Below are 27,648 nucleotides of genomic sequence, written 5' to 3'. Positions count from 1 at the left end.
TTCACAGGCCAGATACAGATGGTCTCTCCAGCCCTCCGAATGTAAGCCATCCAACCAAATCTCAGAAAGGAAAGGCCCTGGACAGTCCTAGGGCCGTGTTATGGATCGAACTGTGTTCCCAAAAGAGATATGCTGAAGTTCTAACACCTATGCTATAGACTGAATATCTGTGTCTGCCCAAAATTCATATGTTGAAATCCTAACCCCCAAGGTGATGATATTAGCAGGTCAGACCTTCAGAGGATGATTAGATCATGAGGGTGGAACCCTCTTGAATGGGATTAGTGACCTTATAAAGAGACCCCAGAGAGCTCCTTCACCTCTTCCACCACGTGAGGACACAGCAAGAAGGTGTGGTCTGTGAACCAGGAATCCGGCCCTCGCCAGGCACCTTGCTTTTGAACTTCCCAGCCTCCAGATGGTGAGAAATAAATTTCTGTTGTTTACAGGCCACTCAGTTTATAGTATTCTGTTATAGCCGCCCAAACAGACTAAGACATCCTGGTACCTCAGAATGTGACCTTATTAGGAGATCGGGTCTTCACAGAGGTAATCAAGTTAAAATGAGGTCGTGAGGGTGGGCCCTAATCCAATATGACTGGCATCCTTATAAAAAGGGGAAATTTGGACACAGACACACACAGAGGGAGAGCTGTGAAGAGATGAAGGAGAATAACGTGACAAAACTGGAGTTATGCTGCCACAAGCCAAGGACCATCTATCTGTGGCCCCAGAAACTGGGAGAGACGCCTGCATGGATCCTTACCCAGCACCGTCAGAGGAAGCACAGTCCCACCGACACCTTGATCTCAGACTTCTACCCTCCAGAACTGTAAAAGAATAAACATCTGTTGTTCTAAGCCACCAGGTTTATGGTACTTTGTTACAAAAGCCCTAGGAAACTAACACAGACCAGAATTCCAACAGTTCCCATTATTGGTTTATTTTCCATCACTCAGACTTGTCAGCCCAGCTTGGGCGTCAGACCCACATCAGTGATTTGGCAGCTCCCATAAATAGCCCCAGGTGTCCTAAGAATGCATTAGATATAGAGTTATCAATTTCATAAATAAAAGCACAGGATACCCAGTTCAATTTGAATTTCAGACAAATAGTCAATAATTTTTTAGTATAAGTATGTCCCATGCAATATTTGGGATATACTTATGCTAAAAAAATTATTGGTTGTTTTTCTGAAATTCAACTTCAACTGAGCATCCTGTATTTTATCTGGCAACCCTGGATAGGGAGCATCTTTGGAATACTTCCGACTCCCTGGAAAAGACATGTATTTGGTGCCACAAGACGAACTGGGAGAATTTCCACAAAGCTGGGCCAGAAGACAAGGCTCACTGTTTGGCATCAGGTCACTGATGCTCACACGATGAATGGCAGAAAATTAAGTGCTCTAGTAGACAGCTCAACTCTGGCATTTTCCATGTAGGTGACACATTTCTGTTGCTGCCCTTTATCTTTTTTTTTTTTGGCCATGCCACATGGCTTGTGGGATCTTAGGTCCCCAACCAGGGATTGAACCAGTGCCCCCTGCAGTGGACGCACAGAGTCTTAACCACTGGACAGCCAAGGAATCCCCTGTTGCCATTTATCTAATACCTATGTTGTAGTTCAAAATATAGAGCCCATCTCTGTGACCAAGTTATTCCACCTGAAATGAGAATAATCACCCTAGCCTGTTCAGAACAGAGAGGGCCAGTCACACAGGGCCCCGCGCTCAGAAGGGCCCACACAGCTGTTGCCATACTGAAGTTCTTAATTTTTGAGCAAGAATCCCTGCATTTTTCTTTTGCACGGGGCCCACAAATTACATAACAGGTCCTGAAGACAAGTGTAAAGACAAGGAAGCAGGCTACATTAAATGCTTTCATGACTAACAACTGCCAGGTTGCAGCTTTTAAAGCACAGTTGTTGCTGGTAGCAACTTGGAGGCTGGGTGGAGATTCTCCTAAAGCCCCCTGAACCTGCAGATTTGGGCTATTTGTCTTCCCACCAGTGTTGATTCCCAAGCTGTGTTACATGGAACCAAGTCTCTACCAACAGCTATGATGGTTTTCCAATCTCTGCTTTCCCTTCCTTCCACACACAGCTTTCTGTTTTCCTCTCTTTCTCCCAGCCTTTCTCTTTAAATTTCTGACACATCCTTTTCCTTGTCCTTTCCCCATTACTAACCCCTTCTCTTATGCCTGTCTTTTTGCTTGGCTCTCTCTCCAACAAAGAAAACCAAAAGATGAAATTCAAGTGTTTTCTGCTGAATGTTAGTGTACCTTAGTGTCTTGTCAAGGGCAAAGTTCGGGGGCAGAAATTATGAAAGTTGGTTTTCCAATTCATTCCATTTCTACACCAACCTCTTCAGTGATTACATCATATGAAGGGCATCAGAAAAGAAAGACAGAATTACGACTCAAAGTCTCTGCTATGTGACCTTGGATAAGGCACTTAACCTCTTAGGATCCTGGTTTCTTCAGTTCTCAAATAAGGTTGTTAGATGAGATAATGATCTCAGATGAGTCTGTAATTTGAACATCAAAGTTAAAGCTAATCAGTCTGGTGAATTGTTTTTCTCCCAAGACCACCACGTACGGTCGCTCAGGTTGTGCACTACCCAACCCCAGGGACTCCACGCATGTAGCCATTGTGTTATGGTGCCTAAAAACTGCACAACTCAGCAAGCATCCCTTCAACAAATTACCCCTCCCTTGTCTTCATGCTAACTGTCCACGGGGACCTTCTCTCTGACCATAGTTCTCAGTCTCTCCCATTCCCAGTGCCATCCCCATCCTGTCCCTTACAGAACCCTGCAACAAGACCCAAGACTGTCTGTGTTAATGTATTTCCACCCCATTCTCTGCCTTCCCTGCCCGCCTACACCTCCCAGAAATGTACATACATCTAACATGGATGAATTGCGGAAAATAGGCTTCTATCTAAGCAAGGAAACTTTAAGGATCATGAAGGTTGGAATGGGGAAACTAGTTGGTAATTGATGGGATCTACATGATGGAGAAATTCTGAAGAGGGATAATGAGACTCTGGTTGCCTACCTAATAGAACTCCACCTGGAGGAAACCATGTATATGGTGTTGCATTGAAAGGGACTTGGGGTTACCATAGACGCACCAGCACAAATGCATTGCAGACGCGGGGAGGCTGGCGTGCCGAGGACTCTGAGGCTGCAGGTGCCCCTCTGGGATACATCGTACTGTTTAGCATCCCTGTCATTGTTTTCAGTTGAGGTGAAATTCACACAATATAAAATTTACCATTTGAAAGTGAACAATTCAGTGGCACTTAGTACATTCGCAATGTTATACAATCATCACTTCTATCTAGTTCCAGAGCATTTTCATCAGCCCAAAAATAAAACCCCACACCCGTTAAGTAGTCCTTCCCTCTTCCCCTCCCACCCAGCCCCTGGAAAGCACTAATTATTTCTGTCTCTTTGGATTTATCTATTCTGGACATTTCATATAAATGGAATTATATAATACATGACCTTCTATACCTGACTTCTTCCATTTAGCATAATATTTTCAAGGTTCGTCCATGTTGTAGCATGTGTCAGTACTTCATTCTTTGCTATGACTGAATAATATTCTATTGCATGGATATGTTACATTTCGTCCGTTGATGGACATTTGGGTTATTTCCACCTTTTGGCTATTGTGAATAATGCCACCATGATTGTTCATGTACGACTATTTGTGGAGTCCTTGTTTTCAATTCTTTGGGGTCTATACCTAAGGATGAAATTGCTCTGCATCCCCATCATTTTGATTTCACAGCAGACCTTGCTGAGACCTTACATTTCAGTGTATTCTGTGTAATATCTGCTCATATTTTCAACATTTATCTTGAATCTTTTTGCTGTAGATCAAGGGTCAGCAAACTTTTCCTCTAAGGGCCAGATAAGTAAATAGTTTAGGCTTCATGAGCCTTGTGGTCTCTGTTGCAACTACTCAGCTCTGCCTTTGTAGCATGAAGCAACCACAGACAATACGTAAAATATTCTTGGTGCTCCAATAAAACTTCATTCACAAAAATAGGCAGCAGGCCAGATGTGGTCCTCGTGCTGGAGTGTGCCAACCTCAGCTCCAGGACGAGCACTAAAGGATGTGACCTCCTTCCACGTGCTGCATCCTCCAAGGATGGACGGGACAGGACAGGACAGGATAGGACAGAATGCATATACATATACACATATGGGTACAGGCGCAATTACATCTCCACTGCCAGGGAGGATGCCAAGGGAAGTGAACTTCACTTGTGGCAAAAGGGTCTCGAGACAGCACCTTAAGAACTTCTTGATTATGAAACATCTGAAGTCCTGTGATGTGTCCCCGACGTGAGCAGCTGAGTGAGTTTGAGGAAATGTGGCCACCCTCTGGCTGGGCTGGTTTTGAAGATGAAAGGCCGATGACTTCATTGACAAATCCCTCAATGTCTTTTCTAACATTCACCCTGTCTGAGATTGCTCAGGGCAGGAAGGGGCGCCCAAGCTCAGAAACTCATTCATCCAACAAGCATTTATTGAGCGCCGACTGTATATAGGCTCCATGCTACATCTTGAGTATTCCAAATCATGCATTCCAGGAGGTCTTCCTGGGCAATTTGGTTACTTCCAGTAGCGGGGAGCTCATGACCTGCACAGAGCAGCCTACCCCATTGGTGGACAGTGCTTTGCTTCCTCAGAAACACATAAACCTCCACAGCATGATTCCACACTTGCCTCCCACCAGTCAAATATCAACAGGCACCCCCGCCACATACAGGTACAAAGAGAACAGGCAAGGAAACAAGGAAATAGCAGGCGAACAAAGGAACACTGACAACAGCTTTTATCTCCCCCGATGTTTTTAAAAGCAAAATCAATTTCACATCCGATGACTTGCTGGGAAGTTCCTTAACTCGGGCAAAGTTGACAATCAAATTCTAAGGTGCTGTTTCCCACGAAGAAGAGCACATCCTCCCTCCAAGGACACTGTCGGAGCTCTTCCCTTAAACCGTGATTTCCAAAAAAGGCAAAGAGAGTCTGGATGGAACAGAGATGAAAACCACAGGCCTGGGGGCCAGGCAGGTCTGGGCTGGAGGAGCTGCCCTTTCCCCTACTTGCTGCAGGACCTGGACCCAGGGCGAGTTAGCAGCTGGAGGCCTGGGTGACAATCGAGCAGCTTCACAGAGTTGCCTGGATGAGCCACACCATCTGCAGTGGCTGCGAGGCTAGGCGCTAACAGTCAGAGGCCTTTCCCACCTGGCCGCTCACGAGAGGCTAAAGAGAATCCAGTGCAGGCCTGGGCGGAGGGCACCCCATGGAAACCAAGCAGCCGTGGGGTGAGGGATTAGGCTGACAGCCTGAGGTTAAAACAAAAATAATAAGTCTGATGGAAACAGAGGCAGACAGAGGTCAAGGCCAGGAGACAAGGGGAGGTGCCCCAATGCTGAAGCCACAAGAAGCAGGCCTACCCCACCCCAGCCCAGGAATTCCTTGGCTGCATCACAAGCCTCAATGCATCCTGCCCACGCCTGTAAGATCTGTTCCCCAGCAGCCATCTGTACGGGGGCTCAACCCACCAGTCAGTCATGAAATCAATTGAGATATCACAGCCAGCAATTGATAAAAATGAAACAAGACTGGAATAGAATAGAATATGTAAGAATGCATAGCATATGTAGGGTGTGTTGTGTTACACTGTTTCAGCAACATGCACATGTGTATACACGTACATACATGTGTATACATGCATGTACATACATGGATACATACATGGATACAGGTATACTCACATGGCCTAGAACCAAAAATGTCAGCATGTGTGTGTACTTTAATTTGCAGAAACCTCCCCAATTATACACACACACATACACACACACACACACACGTATATGTGTATGTATGTATACACGTATTTTGCTAAACTTTTCTCAGTTACACTTGGGAAGGATTGGAAGCCTGTGTCTAATGCATCCTTCAGGACCTCTGGGAGCCAGTGAGGGGAAACACCTGTGGTTCAATTTCATGACCCCACCGTGCTGTCTGGGGAAGGTGGTCAGGGCAACAGAAGCAGATGGTACAGCCAATCAACAAGTATTTTATGCATGGAGAGCCGTGAGACGTTCATTTACTTCCTGAAGAGACGGGTTCGTGAAATTAATTCTAAAGGCAACAATGAAATTCCACGGTCAATTGAAAAATGTGGAAAAGAGCTCTAATCGTTACTAGCCAGTGCCGCTTTGCGTCTTTCCCAGTCCCATTCGCATGAAGTATAAGCCAAGCTTGTACCCAAGAAAGACCTGCATTTTCATAAACCCAGTGTTCGTACGCTCAGGAAGCACAGATTAGAATATTGACTTTTCTAGCTTTCAGCACCAGCTAACAGCACCTGGCAGGGGGCGGTGGGCGTATAAACTGCAGCAAATCCACTAAAATATCAGCGCGAAGAATAGAATCCTGATTTTACAACACTCACGTAGAGATACCAAAACCTGTGGGTTTGAAAAAATTTTCTAGTCACCCATCAGTCTGTTGTTACAGCAAAATATGTAAGTCTGAGAACCCCAGGCAGGTGTCACCAGCCTGGGAAGTCCATGGTAAAGCAGGGCCCATGCAGGTGGTGCCCAGGGCTCCCTCTCAACCTGTCCATTCATCGTGCTGGGGTTCTGAAGTTTGGGCTTTACGTCTTCCTTCTTTTGAGGCACTCAGTTTGAAATCAGGTCACAAAGGGTGGGCCTCCTTTTAAGTGAGTTGCGAAGAAAATCAAAATCCCACAGGACTCCCTCCCCTTGAAGGTCAGGCTTGCAGTCTCCCACCCTCCACTATCGCCTGCCTTTCCTTCCCTCCTGCTCGTGCCCTGGCAATGCCACCCCACAGGGTGACAGTAGCTAATGCTTGCTGAGCACCCAATGGGGTGACCAACTCATCCCCATTTGCCTGGGACTATAGAAGTTCTAACACTGGAAGCCCGGTTTCCAGAGAACTTCAGTCCCTTCAGGAAACCCCAGGAACATCAAAAAAACTGGTCACCCTGACCATGTACCCAACGTTCTAAGCACTCCTGAGATATCAGCTCATTTGACCTGGGCCACCCATGGATCAGCCCCTGATCTCCTCTCCTCTTAACAGGTATGGAATTGAGACATCAGGCGGTGATGGGACTAGAAGAAATGATAATTATGGGATGTGGTGGAAGTGTCAGCTAATGCTACAGTGGAAATCAAACTGCAATATAAATGTATCAAATCAATCTGTTGTACAACTGAAACTTACACAATCTGTCAATTATATCTCAATTTTTTAAAAAACAGAGGTGTCTGGGTCACACCAGTGGTGAGGATGGAGTTGGGATTCTGACCCGGAGCCCAGAGCTCTATGGCAGGGTTCCTTCTCTGCTGCCTCCAACCCTGGCCAGCTGGGACCACGCCCCAGCTGCAGAGCTCCACGTGGAGGGCGGGGACCATGGTAGAGCTCTTCTTTATCAACACCTGACACAGCACTGGACTCACGACACAAGCTGCCCTCATGCCTATAATCGAAGGAATTCGTTCCTTCCAGAAATATGTATTAAGGGCTATTTTGTATCAGGCTGGGAAAAATAGTGGGGAAGGAAGGGAGGGAGGGAAAGAAATGCCCAACATGGTTGCAGGAAGCCAGGAGACAATCCTAGTAAGTAAGCTCTAATTCCAGGGGTCCTAATCAGGAGTGTCTATGGGCAGAACTTAGGGGGTCTTTGAAATTGCATAGGGAAATAATGACATTTATATTTTCACTAATCTCCAACTGAAAATCAGCATTTTCTTCCATTACAAATGGACACAACAAACAGCACGGACAGAATCTGGTACTTGGTCATGGATTTGAAATCACAGATACTTTGATGGAACATTACACGTGTTCCAGAAATCTCAGAATAGCACTGATTGCCCACCACTACTTTCATATGACCGGTTATCAAAACTGCTGGTAGGTCTTATTACAAAATACAGTAAAAATAAGAGCACAATTTTTTTTTAAACATCTTTATTGAAGTATAATTGCTTTACAATGGTGTGTTAGTTTCTGCTTTATAACAAAGTGAATCAGTTATACATATACATATGTTCCCATATCTCTTCCCTCTTGCATCTCCCTGCCTCCCACCCTCCCCATCCCACCCCTCTAGGTGGTCACAAAGCACCGAGCTGATCTCCCTGTGCTATGCGGCTGCTTCCCACTAGCTATCTATTGTACATTTGGTAGTGTATATATGTCCATGACACTCTCTCACCCTGTCACATCTCACCCCTCCCCCTCCCCATATCCTCAAGTCCATTCTCTAGTAGGTCTGTGTCTTTATTCCCATCTTGCCACTAGGTTCTTCATGGCCTTTTTTTTTTTTCCTTAGATTCCATATATATGTGTTAGCATACTGTATTTCTTTTTCTCTTTCTGACTTACTTCACTCTGTATGACAGACTCTAACTCCATCCACCTCATTACAAATACCTCCATTTCATTTCTTTTTATGGCTGAGTAATATTCCATTGTATATATGTGCCACATCTTCTTTATCCGTTCATCCGATGATGGACACTTAGGTTGCTTCCACGTCCTGGCTATTGTAAATAGAGCTGCAATGAACATTTTGGTACATGACTCTTTTTGAATTATGGTTTTCTCAGGGTATATGCCCAGTAGTGGGATTGCTGGGTCGTATGGTAGTTCTATTTGTAGTTTTTTAAGGAACCTCCATACTGTTCTCCATAGTGGCTGTATCAATTTACATTCCCACCAACAGTGCAAGAGTGTTCCCTTTCCTCCACACCCTCTCCAGCATTTATTGTTTCTAGATTTTTTGATGATGGCCAATCTGACCAGTGTGAGATGATATCTCATTGTAGTTTTGATTTGCATTTCTCTAATGATTAATGATGTTGAGCATGCTTTCATGTGTCTGTTGGCAATCTGTATATCTTCTTTGGAGAAATGTCTTTTAGGTCTTCTGCCCATTTTTGGATTGGGTTGTTCATTTTTTTGTTATTGCGCTGCATGAGCTGCTTGTAAATCTTGGAGATTAATCCTTTGTCAGTTGCTTCATTTGCAAATATTTTCTCCCATTCTGAGGGTTGTCTTTTGGTCTTGTTTATGGTTTCCTTTGCTGTGCAAAAGCTTTTAAGTTTCATTAGGTCCCATTTGTTTATTTGTGTTTTTATTTCCATTTCTCTAGGAGCTGGGTCAAAAAGAATCTTGCTGTGATTTATGTCATAGAGTGCCTATGTTTTCCTCTAAGAGTTTGATAGTGTCTGGCCTTACACTTAGGTCTTCAATCCATTTTGAGTTTATTTTTGTGTATGGTGTCAGGGAGTGTTCTAATTTCATACTTTTACATGTAGCTGTCCAATTTTCCCAGCACCACTTATTGAAGAGGCTGTCTTTTCTCCATTGTATATGCTTGCCTCCTTTATCAAAGATAAGGTGACCATATGTGCGTGGGTTTATCTCTGAGCTTTCTATCCTGTTCCATTGATCTATATTTCTGTTTTTGTGCCAGTACCAAACTGTCTTGATTACTGTAGCTTTGTAATATAGTCTGAAGTCAGGGAGCCTGATTCCTCCAGCTCCATTTTTCGTTCTCAAGATTGCTTTGGCTATTCAGGGTCTTTTGTGTTTCCATACAAATTGTGAGATTTTTTGTTCTAGTTCTGTGAAAAATGCCAGTGGTAGTTTGATAGGGATTGCATTGAATCTGTAGATTGCTTTGGGTAGTACAGTCATTTTCACAATGTTGATTCTTCCAATCCAAGAACATGGTATATCTCTCCATCTGTTTGTATCATCTTTAATTTCTTTCATCAGTGTCTTATAATTTTCTGCCTACAGGTCTTTTGTCTCCTTAGGTAGGTTTATTCCTAGATATTTTATTCTTTTTGTTGCAATGGTAAACGGGAGTGTTTTCTTAATTTCACTTTCAGATTTTTCGTCATTAGTGTATAGAAATGCAAGAGATTTCTGTGCATTAATTTTGTATCCTGCTACTTTACCAAATTCATTGATTAGCTCTAGTAGTTTTCTGGTAGCATCTTTAGGATTCTCTATGTATAGTATCATGTCATCTGCAAACAGTGACAGATTTACTTCTTCTTTTCCGATTTGGATTCCTTTTATTTCTTTTTCTTCTCTGATTGCTGTGGCTAACACTTCCAAAACTATGTTGAATAATAGTGGTGAGAGTGGGCAACCTTGTCTTGTTCCTGACCTTAGTGGAAATGGTTTCAGTTTTTCACCATTGAGGACAATGTTGGCTGTGGGTTTGTCATATACGGCCTTTATTATGTTGAGGAAAGTTCCCTCTATGCCTACTTTCTGCAGGGCTTTTATCATAAATGGGTGTTGAATTTTGTCGAAAGCTTTCTCTGCATCTATTGAGATGATCATATGGTTTTTCTCCTTCAATTTGTTAATATGGTGTATCACGTTGATTGATTTGCATATATTGAAGAATCCTTGCATTCCTGGGATAAACCCCACTTGATCATGGTATATGATCCTTTTAATGTGCTGTTGGATTCTGTTTGCTAGTATTTTGTTGAGGATTTTTGCATCTATGTTCATCAGTGATATTGGCCTGTAGTTTTCTTTCTTTGTGACATCTTTGTCTGGTTTTGGTATCAGGGTGATGGTGGCCTCGTAGAATGAGTTGGGGAGTGTTCCTCCCTCTGCAATATTTTGGAAGAGTTTGAGAAGGATAGGTGCTAGCTCTTCTCTAAATGATTGATAGAATTCGCCTGTGAAGCCATCTGGTCCTGGGCTTCTGTTTGTTGGAAGATTTTTAATCACAGTTTCAATTTCAGTGCTTGTGATTGGTCTGTTCATATTTTCTATTTCTTCCTAGTTCAGTCTCATCAGGTTGTGCATTTCTAAGAATCTGTCCATTTCTTCCAGGTTGTCCATTTTATTGGCATAGAGTTGCTTGTAGTAATCTCTCATGATCGTTTGTATTTCTGCAGTGTCAGTGGTTACTTCTCCTTTTTCATTTCTAATTCTATTGATTTGAGTCTTCTCCCTTTTTCTCTTGATGAGTCTGGCTAATGGTTTATCAATTTTGTTTATCTTCTCAAAGAACCAGCTTTTACTTTCATTGATTTTTGCTATTGTTTCCTTCATTTCTTTTTCATTTATTTCTGATCTGATCTTTATGATTTCTTTCCTTCTGCTGGCTTTGGGGTTTTTTTGTTCTTCTTTCTCTAATTGCTTCAGGTGCAAGGTTAGGTTGTTTATTCGAGATGTTTCCTGTTTCTTGAGGTAGGCTTGTATTGCTATAAACTTCCCTCTTAGCACTGCTTTTGCTGCGTCCCATAGGTTTTGGGTCATCGTGTCTCCACTGTCATTTGTTTCTAGGTATACAATTTTTTAAATTTGATAATTGTATCGATATACTAATTGATTTCTTTTGCAATCCAGAGTGTGTTATTATTTTATTTATTTTATGCATTTAAAAACATTATCCTAACAAAGGGTCCACAGGCTTCGTCAAAGATGTCATGGCACCCGGAGAGGGAAGAACCCCTGTCCTAATGAGAACCCAGCTCACAATAGCTGGGAGTACACCCAGGAGACCCCGAAGCGAGGCTGCCCCTCCTCCAGGTGAGCAACTGAGCAGCTCAGACTCCAGGGAAGGCGGCGGGAAATGGCTGCTCCTGGGGCATCCATCAAAATCTTCGCCACATTCACACTTTAGTGTAACTAAACTGCCTCAAAGCTCTTCTGCAGAGCGGAGATGGCTGGTATAAAATGTTTCATTCTCACCTAACAGTTTACAGACAGTATGCGAGCCATGGCACTAGAGCCCTGTAACTGCAAGGCTGGCAGGTTGGAGATTTTGCCATTTTTTAAATAAAGACATGGAAACAAAGAAATACATTTGTGTCTTGCCCAGCATCACTCAATCCATGTGCCACTGGTGGAGCGAAGCCTCACGCCTCGGCCTGCGTGGACCTAAGCCCTGGACCTGGCGCTGGCCGCCCTCCGCCGGGGCCTCCTTCACGCCTGCCTGTGCCGCGCATGCGCTCTGTGCGGCCGCCCTGCAGCCCGGCCTCCCAGCCCACCTGCCTTTGCCCGCCCCTCCGCCTGAACTTAGGTGGATGCGACGCCACGTGACAAGGTCCGTTAGGACAAGTATGCCCTTGTTTATTAGCCTGGGAGTCCCTTGGTTTCTCAAAGCATGGTGCTGTCTCCCCGTCTTCCGTTCGGGTGCCCTTGAGGATGCCATGAAAGCCAGGCAATGACAAATAGAATCGATGAAAATAATAATGAGGGGAGGACCCCGCCAGTCACCCACTTCCTCCAGGATATTCGTAGAAGTACACATAAAAGGTCAGAAAGCATTTTGATTTCCTGACCCACTGCTGTCCTTAGACTCCTCGGGCTTCTCCAGATGGAAGGGTCGGGGGAGGGGTGCCTGCTCCCAGCCGCTGTCACTGGGGAGGGCCCAGCTGGCAGCCTAGTGATGGTAACCCTCCCAGGAGGCAGCCTCAAGTACAGCGCATCCTCTCAGACAGCGCTCTTCAAGGAGTCGGAGAGACAATTTCCTCTCGTTTTACGGATGTAGAAACTGAGGGACTCCACTCGGGTATGGGGGAGACAGGTTGGCGCCTGTTCCCTGTCCTGAGCTCTCCTTCTACCCACCCCCCCCCACGTTGGTTCTGCAGAGGGCAGAGAGAGCGCGCGCACACAGGCGTCAGCTTTCTGCATGAGTCTGGATTACCCTTCCTCTGTGATCTACAGTCGTGATTGCCCCAAAATAGAGTCTGGCAGCAGCAAAACTGCCCTTTGCCCTCTTACCCTGCCCTCTGACCTCTTAAATCTCCCTTCAGTCTCCGGGACTTCCTTGGAGGAATCTCCCTGGAGTACTAGTCACAGGATTGCATGGGGTGGAGCTGGAACATTTTGCTTAGGAAACCAGATCCTGTTTAAACTGCACAGTTTTGCAAGCACCCACGTTTAGCATCCTTCAATCTCCTGAGTGCTGGGGTGGGGCACGGGGGGTGGGGAGGTGACTCAATCCGGCAGGTTGCATAAGCCTTGCACAGGAAAGATGAGAGAGAAGCCAGGAGCACATATGTGCATGAGCATCTGCATATCATCAGCCATTGGACAGCATCTCTGTTTTCCTGCAGATCGGAGGTAAGGATTCAAAATGCTGCAAACGGGCTCGCTGAGCCTCTTAGCGAGGAAACAGTCAACAGCAACTGAAGTTGGGGGGCAGGGAACGCTGGGAGGTCCAGGACCCAGCCCTGATGAGCTTGAGCCAGGTCGAAATTTTCCTCACAGCTGCTGGGCATTTCCACAGTTGAGAATACCAAAGGGTGTGGGCAGCTTACTAAGTGCCAAGCATAACAGGATGGACAATGGGCACTTCCTGGACCCACACTAGTGGCTGCACTGCTGCCGCTGGGTGGGGGGGGGAGGGGGGCTGGCAGTGGGAGGTGGGAGACAACCAAGGCTTGACAAAGGGACAACAGATGCTTCCTCCCTGGTGAAGTAGGAGCTCCCACTCCCACTCTTTCTCCTCCACCTGGCCAGTGTCATCTGGCCCTTTGTAAGAGTCACACGCATGCTTATTAAAGATGCAGGTTTGACCTAGAGGGGTGGGGTAGGGAGGGTGGGAGGGAGATGCAAGAGGGAGGAGATATGGGGATATATGTATATGTATAGCTGATTCACTTTGTTATACAGCAGAAACTAACACACCACTGTAAAGCAATTATACTCCAATAAAGATGTTAAAAATAAATAAATAAATAAAAAATAAGAAACGACTCTCCAGTAAGACAAAAAAAAAAAAAAGAATGGGTTAAAATGTAAAACAGATAGCTAGTGGGAAGCAGCCACATAGCACAGGGAGATCAGCGTGGTGCTTTGTGACCACCTAGAGGGGTGGGATAGGGAGGGTGGGAGGGAGACACAAGAAGGAGGAGATATGGGGATATATGTATATGTATAGCTGATTCACCTTGTTATACAGCAGAAACTAACACACCATTGTAAAGCAATTATACTCCAATAAAGATGTTAAAAAAATAAAAATAAATAAAAAATAAGAAAAGACTCTCCAGTAAGACAAAAAAAAAAAAAAAAGAATGGGTTAAAATGTAAAATAGATAGCTAGTGGGAAGCAGCCGCATAGCGCAGGGAGATCAGCTTGGTGCTTTGTGACCACCTAGAGGGGTGGCATAGGGAGGGTGGGAGGGAGACGCAAGAGGGAGGAGATATGGGGATGTATGTATATGTATAGCTGATTCACTTTGTTATACAGCAGAAACTAACACACCATTGTAAAGCAATTATACTCCGATAAAGATGTTAAAAATATATAAAAATAAATTTAAATAAATTTTAAAAAAAAAAATGCAGGTTTGGACCCTGCCCCAGAGCTCCAGAATCCAGCTCTCCAGTGGCAGGACCTGGGGAGCTGCAGCAACAAGCACCCCCGTCCATATGCCGGTGGCTCACAAATATCAGAATCCCCAGGGACATTGTCAAAATGCATGCATCTACCCCAATACATGACAGACTTACTGAAGTCAAAATCTCCAGAAACTAGGTCCAGATGACTCTCAGGCATCCAAAGTTTGGGACCCCATCTTAGGCGTGTGGTTCTCAAAGTGTGGTCCCCAGACAAGCAGCATCAGCATCCCCTGGGAACTTGTTAGACATGCAGGTTCTCAGGCCCCGCCCCAGACCGGCTGAATCAGAAACTCTGGGGGTGGGGCCCCACCCTCCAGGTGATTCTGATGCAGCGGAAGTGTGAGAATCTCAGGGGAGACTGTGAGCTCCCAAGGGCATGGACGTGTCCCAGTCTTGGCTGCTCCAGAGGGGACTGTCTGCGCCTCCCAGCTCCCAGAGCAGCTGTGTCTGCAGGAGAGACACTGCTGTGAGGGGAGAGAGCCGCCTGCCTACTGCTGTGGCAACCTCTCGAAGGTTCTGGTTGGGTCTGTCTTGCACCAAATTGGCCCTAAAACCTGACCAGAGCCTTATGCATTTCCAGAGTCCCAGGAGTGCAAAGTCCAGTGTGGAATGTGCTTTCTCTACTTGTTTGAAGAATAGAACAAATATCCCCAGCTCCCAAATGCACCCTCAGGGCCAGTTCTAGGGATAGCTCTGAACAAAATAGGGAACCCTATGTGGTCCCCATTGAATTGACTTGGACTTTGCATTCCCGCTGCAATTCTGCTCATCCCCTGGGAATCACGTGACACATGGAGCCTCCCAGCCTTTGCCACCACCCCTCCCATCCCGCACCCACCTGGCCCTTGTGCTCTGAAGCCCCGCTCAAGCTCTCCTCATCCACGAATCTTCTCCGGCCCTTTCCAGCCCTCACTGACCTGTCCACTCTCCACTCATGGAGACTCAGTTGCCCTCAGCATTTGGCACTTCTGTGGCTCTTGGACTTCTGTTTTATTTCCCCACTGAAAATACCAGTCTGTGAGAGCAGGCCCGATATTCATATATTGGTTTTTTTTTTCCTTCCCTCGAACTGTTCAGCACCCAAGAAAGTCATTGCCTAGGTGCTCAGTAAAGATCTGATGACAGTAAAATCCTCATCACGAAAGGCAAGAGATCTATGTCACTCTTGCTGCACGAAGAGCTCTAGATTTACATGCACACACCCTTAGGACGGTTCCAGGTCAACAGGGCATTTGTCCTGAGGCCTGTGGGTGAGCTTTGGGTCCTTTATAAAGACAGGAAAGCAGCACCACCCCCTGAAAACCATGCCTCACGGTCAACCTGGCTCCGAGGGACTTCACACAAGCCCCCACACATGCTCCTGTTGACAAAGTGGCAAGGGTTTGGGCGTCCACAGACCTGGGTTCAAGTCCCAGCCTCACCGCTTATTAATAATATTAATATAACTGTTAACCAGAGGGGACCTGCTTCTCCCTGGAAGAGTCTGGCTTCACACACCCGGTGTCTCCCCTTCCTGCACCCGCCCAGGCAGGTGTCCTGCTCTGGGAGGCATCTGAGTTTGGGAATCAAGAACTGGGAAAGCATTTCAGAGAAGAGCCTCAGGCATTGGAAAGGCATCCAGAGAAGAAAGCTGCAGTGCCTGGGAGAAGGAGGAAAGAGCGGGGTTGCTGGACGTGATCGACTGCAGCCCTTTCAAGTCTTTCCAGACCACAGATAAAGAATGGCATTTCCCTTACGTGATCTTTGATGACCAAACTGTGCCCTCCAAGGCAAAGCAGCAAGAGGTCAGAGTGAGGTAAGGGGCAGTGAGCCAAGAACTGAAGGCACATCTGGAAGCTGACAAAGGGAAGAAAAGGGATTCTCCCCTTGAAGCCTCCAGAAGAAATGCAGCCCAGCCCATACGTTGATTTTAGACTTTTGACCTCCAGAAAGGTAGATGGAAGCAGATTATGAACAAGAACAGGAACAAGAGATGTGAACTTTAACATGTTTGAGGGATAAGTCCTTCGATGCTACTGATTTTGGTGACCAGCCGGATGATCCACCAGAAACTGATTAGTATATTCTGTCAAAGTAAATTGTGGTGGGTTGTTAAAGTAATGGAATCAACGAATTACACCTCCCAATGTTTAAATCCACGCTTAGGCCCCCTCTCCTATTTAACTCCTGGTTGGGCCATATGATTTGCTTTGGCCAATGGGATGTTAGCAAACGTAACACAAGAGAAAGCTTAAAAAGAACTTGTGGTATATATCACATCTCTGAGATTGTCATGTGAAGAAGCCCAAGCTACCTCTTGGAGGATAAGAACACAGGGAGCAGAGACAAGCCATCTCAATGGAGGCTCCGTAGCCCAAGCAGCCCCAGCTTACGCACCAGGAGATCACAGCGTCGATAGTGACCCAGCAAGAAGAGCAGAACTGCCCAATGACCCCAGCCCAATTGCTGACCTACAAAATCATAAGCAAATAAAATGGTTGTTATTTGGTGGTAGTTTGTTATACAGCAGCAGATAACTGACATACTCTATTTCCCTAAATTTCAGGTCAAAACTTAAATAAATTGAAATTATCCTTTAAAAAAAGAAAAATTCTCAGGCAGAGTCACAGCTTCAATAAGACCCCAGCATTGATAGCGAGCATTTACTGGGCATGGGAGCTGAGGGTCACACGCGATCACCCCTTGTCATAACCACATTATGGGGGTTCAAGGAAGCAGAGAGAGATTACGAAATTGCTCCAGGTCCCACAGCTTGGCATGACAAAGCTGGGCTGCGAGCACAAGCCTGTCCCGAGGGCTGTGCTCTGGGGCAGGCAGAGATGTGGGTCCCACAAGCCGCCCTCTCCACGTGGGGCTTCACCAGGTTCTCATCTCCCTTCCCTAGAAGTGAGCCAGGTCCAGGATTGAAAGCCTGAGGCCGCCAGCCCTGGAAACTAAGCCCCGAGCTGACGTCTAAGGCTCCTGTTTGCTCTGGTTCCACCCCACAAGGAGCCAGCTGAGGTCTGAGCTGGGGCAGTGGGGACAGAGCCACCCGGGGGGCCTGGTGCCAGTGAGGCTCCCACAAGGAGGGGACGCAGCCCTCGGGTGGAATGGAAACCAAACGGGGCCGTCAGAGCCGCAGGGTCCGCTGTCCAAGGACCTGCAATTAATTAAGGCAGAGGGGAGAACTGAATGGCCCTTTTGTGGGTCAAAAGCCTTCGGTTGGAAACCCAGCTGACAAACCCAAGAAAACCGACTTCATGGTTTCTTTTAAGAAAACCATTAATACATCGTCGAGGACTGAAGAAACGCTTTGTTCCAACCCTCGTGTGACCACCAAAGATTCGGATTACAAAGCAGCTGGCACTGCCCAGTGACAGCAAACATCACCTCGCAAAGCCAAGGCTGCCCAGGTATAAGAAAGCCAGAAATAACACATGACAGCTGACGCCAGAGCTAGGGTGCCCACAACTGCCCTTTCACGATGTTTCATTTACCAAAAAAAGATACACACACACACACACACACGCACACACACCCTACAACTAAGGACCCAGCAAGACTAGAAATTGCCTTGACGCCCTCCACCAGGTGGATCCCCACTGAGCCTGTCTCGGTTTAGATTTTTCAGTATAAAAGGCAACTGAAAACACAGGACTCCCTTGGGTTTTTCAACCAAGGCTGCATGTTGGCATCACCAGGAGCTTTGAAAACTCCCAGGTCTGTGTCCTGGTCCCAGGTCTGGTGTAACTGACTTGGGGTGAGCCTGGACAGCAGGACTTTTAAAACCCTCCAGGTGTCATGGGCTGAGTGGTGCTGCCCACCAGAAGATATGTCCCCCGGAACCTCAGAATGTGACCTGATTGGGAATAAGGGCCTTTGCAGATGTAATTAAGGTAAAGCTCTCTAGATGAGATAATCCTACATTAGGGTGGGCCTTACATCCAATGACTAGTGTCCTTATAAGAGACAGAAAAGAAGACACACAGAGACACAGGATGAAGGCCATGTGAAGATGGAGGCAGAGATTGCAGTGATGAGTCCACAAGCCAAGGGATGCAAGGATTGTGGGAACCACCAGGAGCTGGGGGAGAGGCCAGGGACAGATTCTCCCTCAGAGTCTCCAGAAGGAACCAGCCCTGCAGACACCTTGATTCTGGCCTCCAGAACCATGAAAGAATACATTTCTGTTGTTCTGAGCACCCAGTCTGTGGTTCTTTGCTACTCGTAGCAGCCCCAGGACAGGATTCCATGGGTGAATGTCAGGTGCAGCAAAGGCTGAGAATGGCTGGCGGGTCAGGACTGAAGGTGACGCCTGGAGAGGCTGGGGGTCAGGGGGAGGCCAGGTTGTTGGCCGGATCTAGAACGCGCTGCCCACATCTCCTGGACCAGTGGCCCCCAAGCCTGGCTGTGCACCAGAATCCACTTTGTAAAATCTTGTTGTCCAGGCCCCCCTGGAGATTCTGATGACACTGGTCTGTGTCGGGCTCTGTTGGGGGCACATTTTTAAAGCCCCCGAGGTGACACTAATGTCCAGCCAGGGTCAGGAGCAGCTGCCAAAAACTCAAGGTCTTTTGAAAGCAAAGCTTGGCTGTGCCCACATGCTGGACACCAGTGATCTGGCCCTTCGTTAGCACGACGCACACAGAGTGACAGTTCCGGGCTTTCCTTGCTGAATTTCCCACAGCTTTTGCTGAGTTGAGCAGCCTTAACAGCTGGAGAGACAGCTTCTCTCACCAGCCGCTTCCCCGGCGGAGCTGGACCCAGAAGGTGTCCAGTTGTCATTTCTTTGCTTTTTGCTGTTGCTGTATGGTTGGTTGGTTTTTGTGGGGTTTTTTCTTTGGATTTTGAGATGCTCCAAACAAGTGGTGCCTGAAAGCAAACCAGAAGTGCCAAGAAAGCAGAGCCAGTGAGGTTTCCCAGGAGGTCAACGCAGGCAGGTGCCTGGGTACCAAACAGTCCCCCAGACGGAGGGCTTTAAACGATGGAAATTTACCGACTCAGGCTCTGGAGGCCGAAAGTCTGAGGTGAAGATGTGGGCAGGGCTGGTCCCCCTGAGGGCTAGCATGGGGGATCTGTTCCAGGCCTCCCCCAGTTTCCGGTGGTTTGCTGACAATCTTTGGTTTGAGAAGCATCACCCCAACTTCTGTCTTCCTCTTCACGTGACCTCCCTGTGCTTCTCTGTGTCCAAATTTCCCCTTTTAATAGGACACAGTCCTACTGGATTAGGGCCACCCGAATGACCTCACTGTAACTTGATTACCTCTATAAAGACCCGGTCTCCACATCGTCACTTCTGAGGTACCAGGGGTTAGGATTCCAACATATCTTTTGGGAAACACAAGGCAACCCCTAACAGGCCCCGAGCTCACACACCTGCCCAGACCCCAGAGGCTGGCACTGGTCCTTTCGGGGCGGAGGAGAACAGGGCCCAAGAGGACTTCTGGGATGACTGAAGGCCTCCAGGCTCTGGCCGGCTCCTGAGTTATGCGAACCAACAGCTTTGTTCGGGCTGTTCACAGGTCCGGTGCCTCGGCCTAAGACCCCTGGCCTTGTCTTCAGGATCTTTGGTCCCAGGTTGAGGGTGAGTGAAAGAGGGGGTACCCTGAGGTCAAAATGGAGGTGACCCAGCTCCTTGGCAGGTGTTCGGGGACAAGGAAACCTCCAGAAGGGGCTTATTCCAGTGGCAACCGGAGGGTGACACTGTGTGTTTATTAAGAAAAGGTACATTCACTTACAGCAGGGACTAGATTTTAGAGCTCTTTTAATCCCAACAAAACTCCCCACATTTTATACTGAAATAAGCTGTTCTCAAGCACTCTTACCAAAAGTATCTATTTTGATTCTTAAAACAGGCCAGACTCAAAAAAAGTAGGTGCTCAGCTAAAGGCCACGCACGGTAATATTAAACTCAAGGTCTGGTGCTGATTAGAGACAAATCCAGGCCCAGGTCCCCCGGGTTCTAGAAATTTCTGTACTCAACACACCACTCACCTCACCCCACTTTTTTAGGAAGTTGACTCATGGCTCGGATGACACACTCTCCCTCCCCTTCCTCCCTCACAGACCCAGCCCCTGGATGCTGACCACCTCCCGCCCTGCTCTGCCCGCTCCCATACTTCTACCCTGCCAGGCTGGGGAGTGGGGAACCAGCAGATGGCAGCTCCCCTGGCATCTGGCTGGTTCCTGGGCCGCAGAGAGAGTTCGTGAGTTTTGGCTGAAAGTGTTCATGAATGGGCAACTACCCCAGCCAGTTACTTGGAAGGTTCAATTTTGATTTTAATTTCTATGTCTCACAGTATTGCCAGAAAGAAACAAAAGCCTCTTTTATAGATTGAGACCCAAAAAATCAGACCTACTCCTGAGCTAAACAAATACTGATTCATGGACACAAGGTGGGCATCATTTATAATGGTAAAAAAAATCACTGTGCTAACACCAGGACATTGAACAAATACATCAGGGATAAAAATTAATTCCATATTGACAAAGTAAGTCATATTGAAGGAATAGTAGCATAGCAAAACATTTTAACGTGGGAAGATGTTCACAATACAGTGCTAAGCAAGAAGAAAAGCAGGTTACAAGCAGTGTGGGTAAGATGGAAAGATCAACCCCACATCCTGGGCAGAGCATTTGACAGAAAGCAATGTTGACATTTTTCCTTTTAATTGATCTATTTTCTACAGTGAACAAACATTAATACTTTTGTAACAAAATAGCTCTTTTCAAATAAAGTTAAAGGAAAAAACAACTTCCATTCATCTCACTGACCCCCTTGGTTGTCCAGGGACCTCTCAGTGGAGGAGATTTAGAAACCCGACACCAGTCAAAAGACCAGCCGCATTGGAGGGGTCTGAGTTCGAAGCGCAGCCTTGAAGAGGAAACCAAAGAAACACCAAGTCCAAGACTAGCCTTTCATCTGCTCCCCGGGCACCTGGCCCCCATGCTGACCGAGTCTCTGACCCTTCCCACCGCAGGGGCTTTGCCATCTTGGCCTGGAAGGCAATGCCACCCTCCGCCCAGCTTGGTGCTGATTCCCCGTGAAGCATGGGATCAGGTTCCAGCTGAAGCAGCCCCAGAGTCTCCGTGAGAAGAGTGCAGTGTTGGATGCTGAGGCCAAAGGGAAGGAAAAAGTCCTCTGTGTCCAAGGCTCCTGATGCGGGTGGCCGTGTTGAGGGAGCCTCTGAACCCCTTCACGAAAGAATGTTCTCAAATACGTAAAATAAAACACATATGATTACAAAGGAAGCCAGTGATACTGACACATACAGTCTGATCAAAACAGTGTTTACTTTTCTGGTATAAAAATAGATGTGCTCCTTTAACTCATTCGATAACAAGGGCGGGCAGCGAGTCTAACACGCCCGCCCGATGTTTTGAAGGAATAGAGGTTAAACCCGATTTCTCCATCTCTGTAGCAACTGTATCACAGCGGGAAGTTACCTGGGGTTTCCGTGGGGACAATGTGGCAGGAAGTCCTGCCACCACTGCTGCTGGGCACTGGTCCCACCGTGCAAGGAGATGCCAAATTTGGTCCAAGGCTGGAGATGGTGAAAATAGGGATATGGTTTGTTCCCAAGTGGGTCCGGGAGCCTTGAATTGGATCTGTGGTTGAGAAGGGCTCCCCGAGGAGGAGGGTGAGGGGCCCGCCATGCTTCCTGGTCCCTCATCCGCCTTCCCAGCATCCCTATCGTCTCGCGTCTCCTCCACCAGCCTGGCCGGGCACTCACGTACACGTGGGCCCCAGCTGAGCCCTGCCTGTAACCATGAGACCATAATGATGACTGGCCAGTGGCCCCATGCGGACAGCATCTTTCGCAAAGATTCCTACAGTCTGCGCCCTCACAACAAACTCCAACCCTCAGCAAGATGGGGCAGCCAACAGGTGCAGATGCTACCCAACTTACCTGCCACTGTGACAACAGGTGAAGTAGCCGCCCTTCCTGGTGACCCTGAGAAAAACTCAGGCGTTATCAAGGGAAGAAGAAAGTATCCAAGAGACACCTCTCCTTGTCCCCTTCTTGTCCCCCATACATCGTAGCCCATGTGTAGAAACTGGCCAACATACACTTAGGAACTCCTGTTTCCCCAGGTGAGGGGAGCCTGTCCAGGTGAGGAGCCCATGGAAAGGGCGACCCATTTTGGAAGGAGCTGAGAACAATAGAAATGGCAGCTTGCCTGTCTTGAATTAAACTGAATAAGCAAAGTCACGACATCATTCGAAGCCACAAACAAGACACGCAGTGCTTAAGTGGACTTTTCTCAGCTTCTTTAACGTCAGTGGCCCGTGGGCAGTGTCCCAACCATGGACCGTGGCTCTAGGTTTGGCAGGGGTGATCTTCAAACACCACAACCAAGGCAAGCCCTGAACCCCAGGAGCCCAGGATGACACCTCATTTCCTCATTCCATTCTTAAAAAGCCCTCTCAGAATCTGTGCTGAGTACCATCCTTATTTTAGATGCCTGGTTAACTGAAGGCATAAGTCATAGTTCTATAGGCAGTTTGGGGGGTTTTTTTTCTTGAATTGAATTGTTCTGCTTGTTTGTTTCACTTCCTCTTTGGGGAATACCAGGGAACACGAGTTCCCCTTTTCCTGGTATTCAAAGTACGTCAGTTCAAGTCTGATTAAATGACAAGTGAAGAATAAGAGGCTGGCTTCATTGTTTGACAAATCACATCCGCTGTGAGATTTGGGAAACTATGGTTTGTCACTGTTTTCCTTTGTTTTCTTTTCCAAAGTGCCCTCAGAATATGAGTGAGTCTCTGAAGAGACATCTGCACCTGGCAATGCGTGGCTTCGATGGCAGGATGGGGATCCAGGGATGTGTCTGCCCACTAAGCTCCCTAGCCTCACAACCTCCAAGTTATACCGAACAGAGAACTCAGCTCAGCAGTGGCCCTCTGTGCTTTCTCTGCCCCTTTAGGACCTTGAACCTTCTGAAAGCTTCGGTGTGAATAATGAATTGTGCACATGAAGAGGACGGCTTCTGATCTATTCGTTTATACCATCTCAACATGATTCAAAAATAGAGTAGCAACTATATTGACAAGAAAGGCTGTTTAAATACACTATTAGAGTCAGAGAACATGGGAGGTATACGTGGATGGCAACTTGCATAAAACTGACATTTTTCATGAGAGTTTTAGATTATGATTTTATTTTGTATTTTTGCCCAGAATACCACAGAAGTGATAATGTGTCTTGTGTGCTTCAGGCACCTGATATTTATTTGTCCCATTACACCTGATGTTCCCTAGTTCAGGTGCTTTCTGCAAGATTCCTCCACTGTGAAGTTCATATATTGTATCTTTAGTAAATGTTTGATGTGATTCACTGAGAAATGTGAATAAACCATCAAGGTAACTGTGGAAAATCCTGTTTCTTCTTAGTTTTTGGGGTTTTTTTCTGCTTGCAGTTTGCTTTGGAAAATGAACATTGTCACCTTTGTCTATTAAAGATATTGGCTTTTCAAAAAAAAATAAAACAGAGTAGCAAAAACATATTTACCCCAGGAATTCCGTGGTGGTCTAGTGGTTAGTACTCTGCACTCTCACTGCCGGGGGGCCGGGTTTGATCTCTGGTCGAGGAACTAGGATCCCACAGGCCATGCGATGCGGCCAAAAAAAAAAAAAATTTACCCCTCAAAATGCCACATTATCCAATGTGAATGGCAACATGGATTTCCTCCCTAGCCCAGGACAGAGAAACAGAAGGGCTGTAAGTGCTGGATACACAGGCCCAGTATGACGGCAGATAAGAATATAATGTCTACATGAAGAGCACAATGTCAGAGAGAGCTTCAGTGGATGAGATCCATAAACTCCAGTATCACACGACCTACAAAGGCGCACCGTACGTGTATGCATCACTTTACACAGAACCTGACAGACAGGGTCCTACTGGGTGTCAGGGACCTTCAAATGAGGCCAAGTTCTAATCCTCCTTCACCAAGTCCTCAGGAGCTTAAAATAATTGCATTTTTAAAAATCTGTCCCCTTTTGAAGTTTTCCCAAGCTCTCCCTCTCCTCTGGAAGAGGCTGTTTCATGTAGACCCCTACACGCTTCTCCCATCCAAAGGCTGGGGGCTTCCACGTGGGCCACCAGAGCTGCTCTGACAGGTGATTTTCTTCTATGTGTTCTCTTCCTTGGTATTTAGCTCTACATTAACCTGGTAGTATAGGAACTCAGGACATGGGAGTCCCTTGTGCTGTGTAGCTGAGTGAGATATAGGAAAGCATGAGCACAGAGGTGAAGGGAGAAGATCTGGAAGCCAGACACACACGGCAGGCCCGGCTCTCACCTCCTGCCTGACCATGGGCGATTCCTCTGTTTTCTCTGATGAAGGGAGGTAACTCGTGTAAAGCCCTGACCTCTCTTTCCCGCCTGAGTCAGGACTCAGTAACAGCAAGGCATGCCCAGTGCTGAGTATTAACACCAAGCAGCCCAGGGAAAGGCTGCAGGGGGGGCCCGTCAAGAGGCAGGGTCCTCCCCAGGCCCGGTCACCGTGGGAGACCCAAAAGCATCCCCAGGGTGAGTTTGCGATTGTAGGGGCCTGCTGTCCTGGCAGAGCCGCCCTCAGAGCTCTCAGTGGCCAGATCGGAGGGTACTAAGGTTTGATCTGGCTTCATAGAAGTCACCGCACACCTGGAAAAGTTGCTGTCTTTTCCAAGCAGTGGAACCACATACAAACGCCCTTGAGGGGAGCGTGTCTAGATCCTTCAGAATCTCACTCTGTGCAGAGGCTGCCAACAAAAACACATCCTATCACATTACAGTATGAATTTCAGAAGTGGAAAGGGGGAGCGGGGGGGGGGGGTCCTGCTTCACAGGACCACCAGCGGGGGAACGGCAGCAGATAAAATGAGAGGTTCAAGAGACACGCGGTGAAAAGTGCCCATGGGGAAACTGTGACATCGAATATTAAACTGCAAAGGATGTGCAGCCCAGATAAACACGACGAGCTAATATCAGCTAAGGAAAGTGTGGTTTGCTTGGAGGAAACTGGCACATTCACATTAACGCTTGTAAACGGGCCTCTTAATAATTTCTCCCAAAGGAAGGACCTTGAGAGCTGATTCTTCAGGGTGGCCACAGATGAGATGACGCTCTTTCAAGTGACTGATTTGAAGCCTTTGGGCTCCTCTCCAGGCTCCCAGCAGGCGGTCCAGAGGAGCCCACCAGCAAAGCCCACCCAGGTTTAATCTGGTTGGAAACAGACAGAAGCAACTGAAAAAAAATTAAAAGAATATACATGTATTTGTATATATATAGATGTGTTTATATGTATATGTGTGTGTGTATTTATATTTTATTTTATGTATTTATTTTATACACACACACATTCTTTTTCTTTTAATCACAGAAAGATATATCGGAACAGTTCTCAGAGCTTTCTGAGATGCTCTTCCTGGGTTATAATCCTCAAATTTGGCTCAAATAAAGTTTTCCAATTATTTCTTTAAAAAAAAAAGAGAGAAAGACAGTATATCTTTCCTGTTATATGGAATAAACTCTACTGATATAGATTCAAGTGGTCCAAAGGAAGGAAGGAGAACATGGAAGAAATTTCTGCCAAAGCATTCTGCTCAATGAGAATGGGGAATGCAGGGAGAATGAGCTCATTAGGGAAGATGGGAAACGCACAGAAGTGCAATGAAGAAGACGAATCACCCATACCCCATCGCTCGAGCTGCTGTTCACATTTGTGTCTATGTCCTTCCAGACTTTTCTTTATTGAATATATTTATTTCAAATGTTATATACACTTTTTCACTTAATATCCTATCACACAATCTCCCATATTATTGCCTGGCCTTAGCAGCCATCATTTTCATGGCCGTGTAACATTTCATCAAGGGATACACCAGTTGACATTATCCATTCCCCTACTTTCAAATATTGTTTTGAAATTTCTCCTAGTATTAATCACATAGCCATGAAAATCTCTAAGAAAAAAAAATCTAGATACTTCTCAAGCCTGGAAGCTTGTCTTATATGTTTTCGTATTCTCATCAGTATTGGGGGAAAATGAAGGGAAATAAATACATGAATAAAGGTTTGGGTGGATGATTTGATAGATGGATAAATGAATGAATGGATGGATAAATTGATGGTTTGATATAAATGGGTGGATGGATGGATAAATGGATGGATGGATGAATGGCCTGAAGGCTTTAATCTTAGGCTTCTTTTGACTCAAAATTCTCTAACAAAATATCATCTCTCCAGCTAGGATATGGGTCACCTGCTATTTCTGATATGATAGCCAAACCTCCTAGATATTTCTTTTGGAGCACAGCCTTCACGTACTCTATTTTGAAGGTGAACTCTCTTTTGATCCCTTGAAAATCTGGAAGAGGATTCCACCATGTAACCCTTTTGTTCCTCCAGCTGACGTGTATTAAACACCTGTTGTTTGGACCAAGTACAAAGAGATGAAGGTGAAGAAAACCATGCTGGTCTCTGGATAGCTGGGCAGCACCTGGACACCAGGTAGATCAAGGCTGGCTCCGAAGTGCTTTCTGAGAAGGAGGGTAGACCATACTGGCTCTGGTGGCTAGAGAACTGAGCTACGGTCACACAGATGGGGGTCACAGAATTGACCTGTGGTCTGTGCCTGATGAACGCAGATGGCACTGCTGGGCGTGGAGGGTAGTGAGGGCATCCAGGCAATGAAAAGCTGGCTGTAGAGACCAGGAGCGTCCAGAACACCCCAAGTGCCCAGTTAGGTGGAGCACGGGAACCATGGAAGGAGGGGGTGACACGGGGGAGGCCAGTAAATTGAGGCAGATCACGAGGGCTGCACAGAACAGGCGATGGGATCCCACCAAGCCTTGGAGCTTGCGTATGAGCCCTGGGGCTGCTCCCACCCTCCCCGCAGAGGTCCTGGGCTATGAAAGGAAGGTTCTTCAAAGTCAGGTCAAGACTTGGCCCCTGAGGTGGCCATGTCCCCAAAAGAAGGAAGACCCGCTGTCGTACGTCAGTTGGTCCAGTGTCTGGAGCAGTGAGAAGAGAGAGGACCCGCCTCCCTAAACCGCCACCATCATGGGAAACATAAAGGCAACTGGAATCTGCCCTGATTTCATCCTCTCTCCCCCTCCCTCCCCTCCCCATGGCCTTCCTGCCTTGTTATGCTCAGACTTGTCGCCACTCCCAAGGTCCCTCTATATGTTTTCTCTGCCTGGATCATTCAACTCAAAAGTTCACCAG

The 27,648-nt window shown here is 46.7% G+C and overlaps 1 protein-coding gene across 6 annotated transcripts in view; it reads right to left on the bottom strand.

Moving 5' to 3' along the window:
• LOC133093845 (uncharacterized) overlaps window positions 1-27,648 on the bottom strand; it is a 59,240-nt gene that overhangs the window by 10,176 nt on the left and 21,416 nt on the right. The window contains exons 3-4 of one of the 6 annotated variants that reach the window (XM_061193906.1): window positions 21,881-21,978; window positions 20,899-21,645 (exon numbers count right to left, since the gene is read on the bottom strand). The exons of 3 other annotated variants lie outside the window; for them this stretch is intronic. In XM_061193906.1, coding sequence (XP_061049889.1) covers window positions 21,491-21,645; window positions 21,881-21,978 — 253 coding nt within the window. In that variant the 3' untranslated portion in view covers window positions 20,899-21,490. Of the gene's footprint in view, window positions 1-20,898; window positions 21,646-21,880; window positions 21,979-25,417; window positions 25,666-27,648 lie in introns of those variants that run through there. 2 more of the 6 variants (XM_061193905.1, XR_009701322.1) reach the window with 2 other exon arrangements.

This window comes from Eubalaena glacialis, chromosome 6 (assembly GCF_028564815.1).
Source record: "Eubalaena glacialis isolate mEubGla1 chromosome 6, mEubGla1.1.hap2.+ XY, whole genome shotgun sequence".
Lineage (NCBI taxonomy): Eukaryota > Metazoa > Chordata > Mammalia > Artiodactyla > Balaenidae > Eubalaena > Eubalaena glacialis.
Note: the sequence above shows the minus strand (reverse complement) of the source record. Positions and strands in the feature narration are given on the sequence as shown.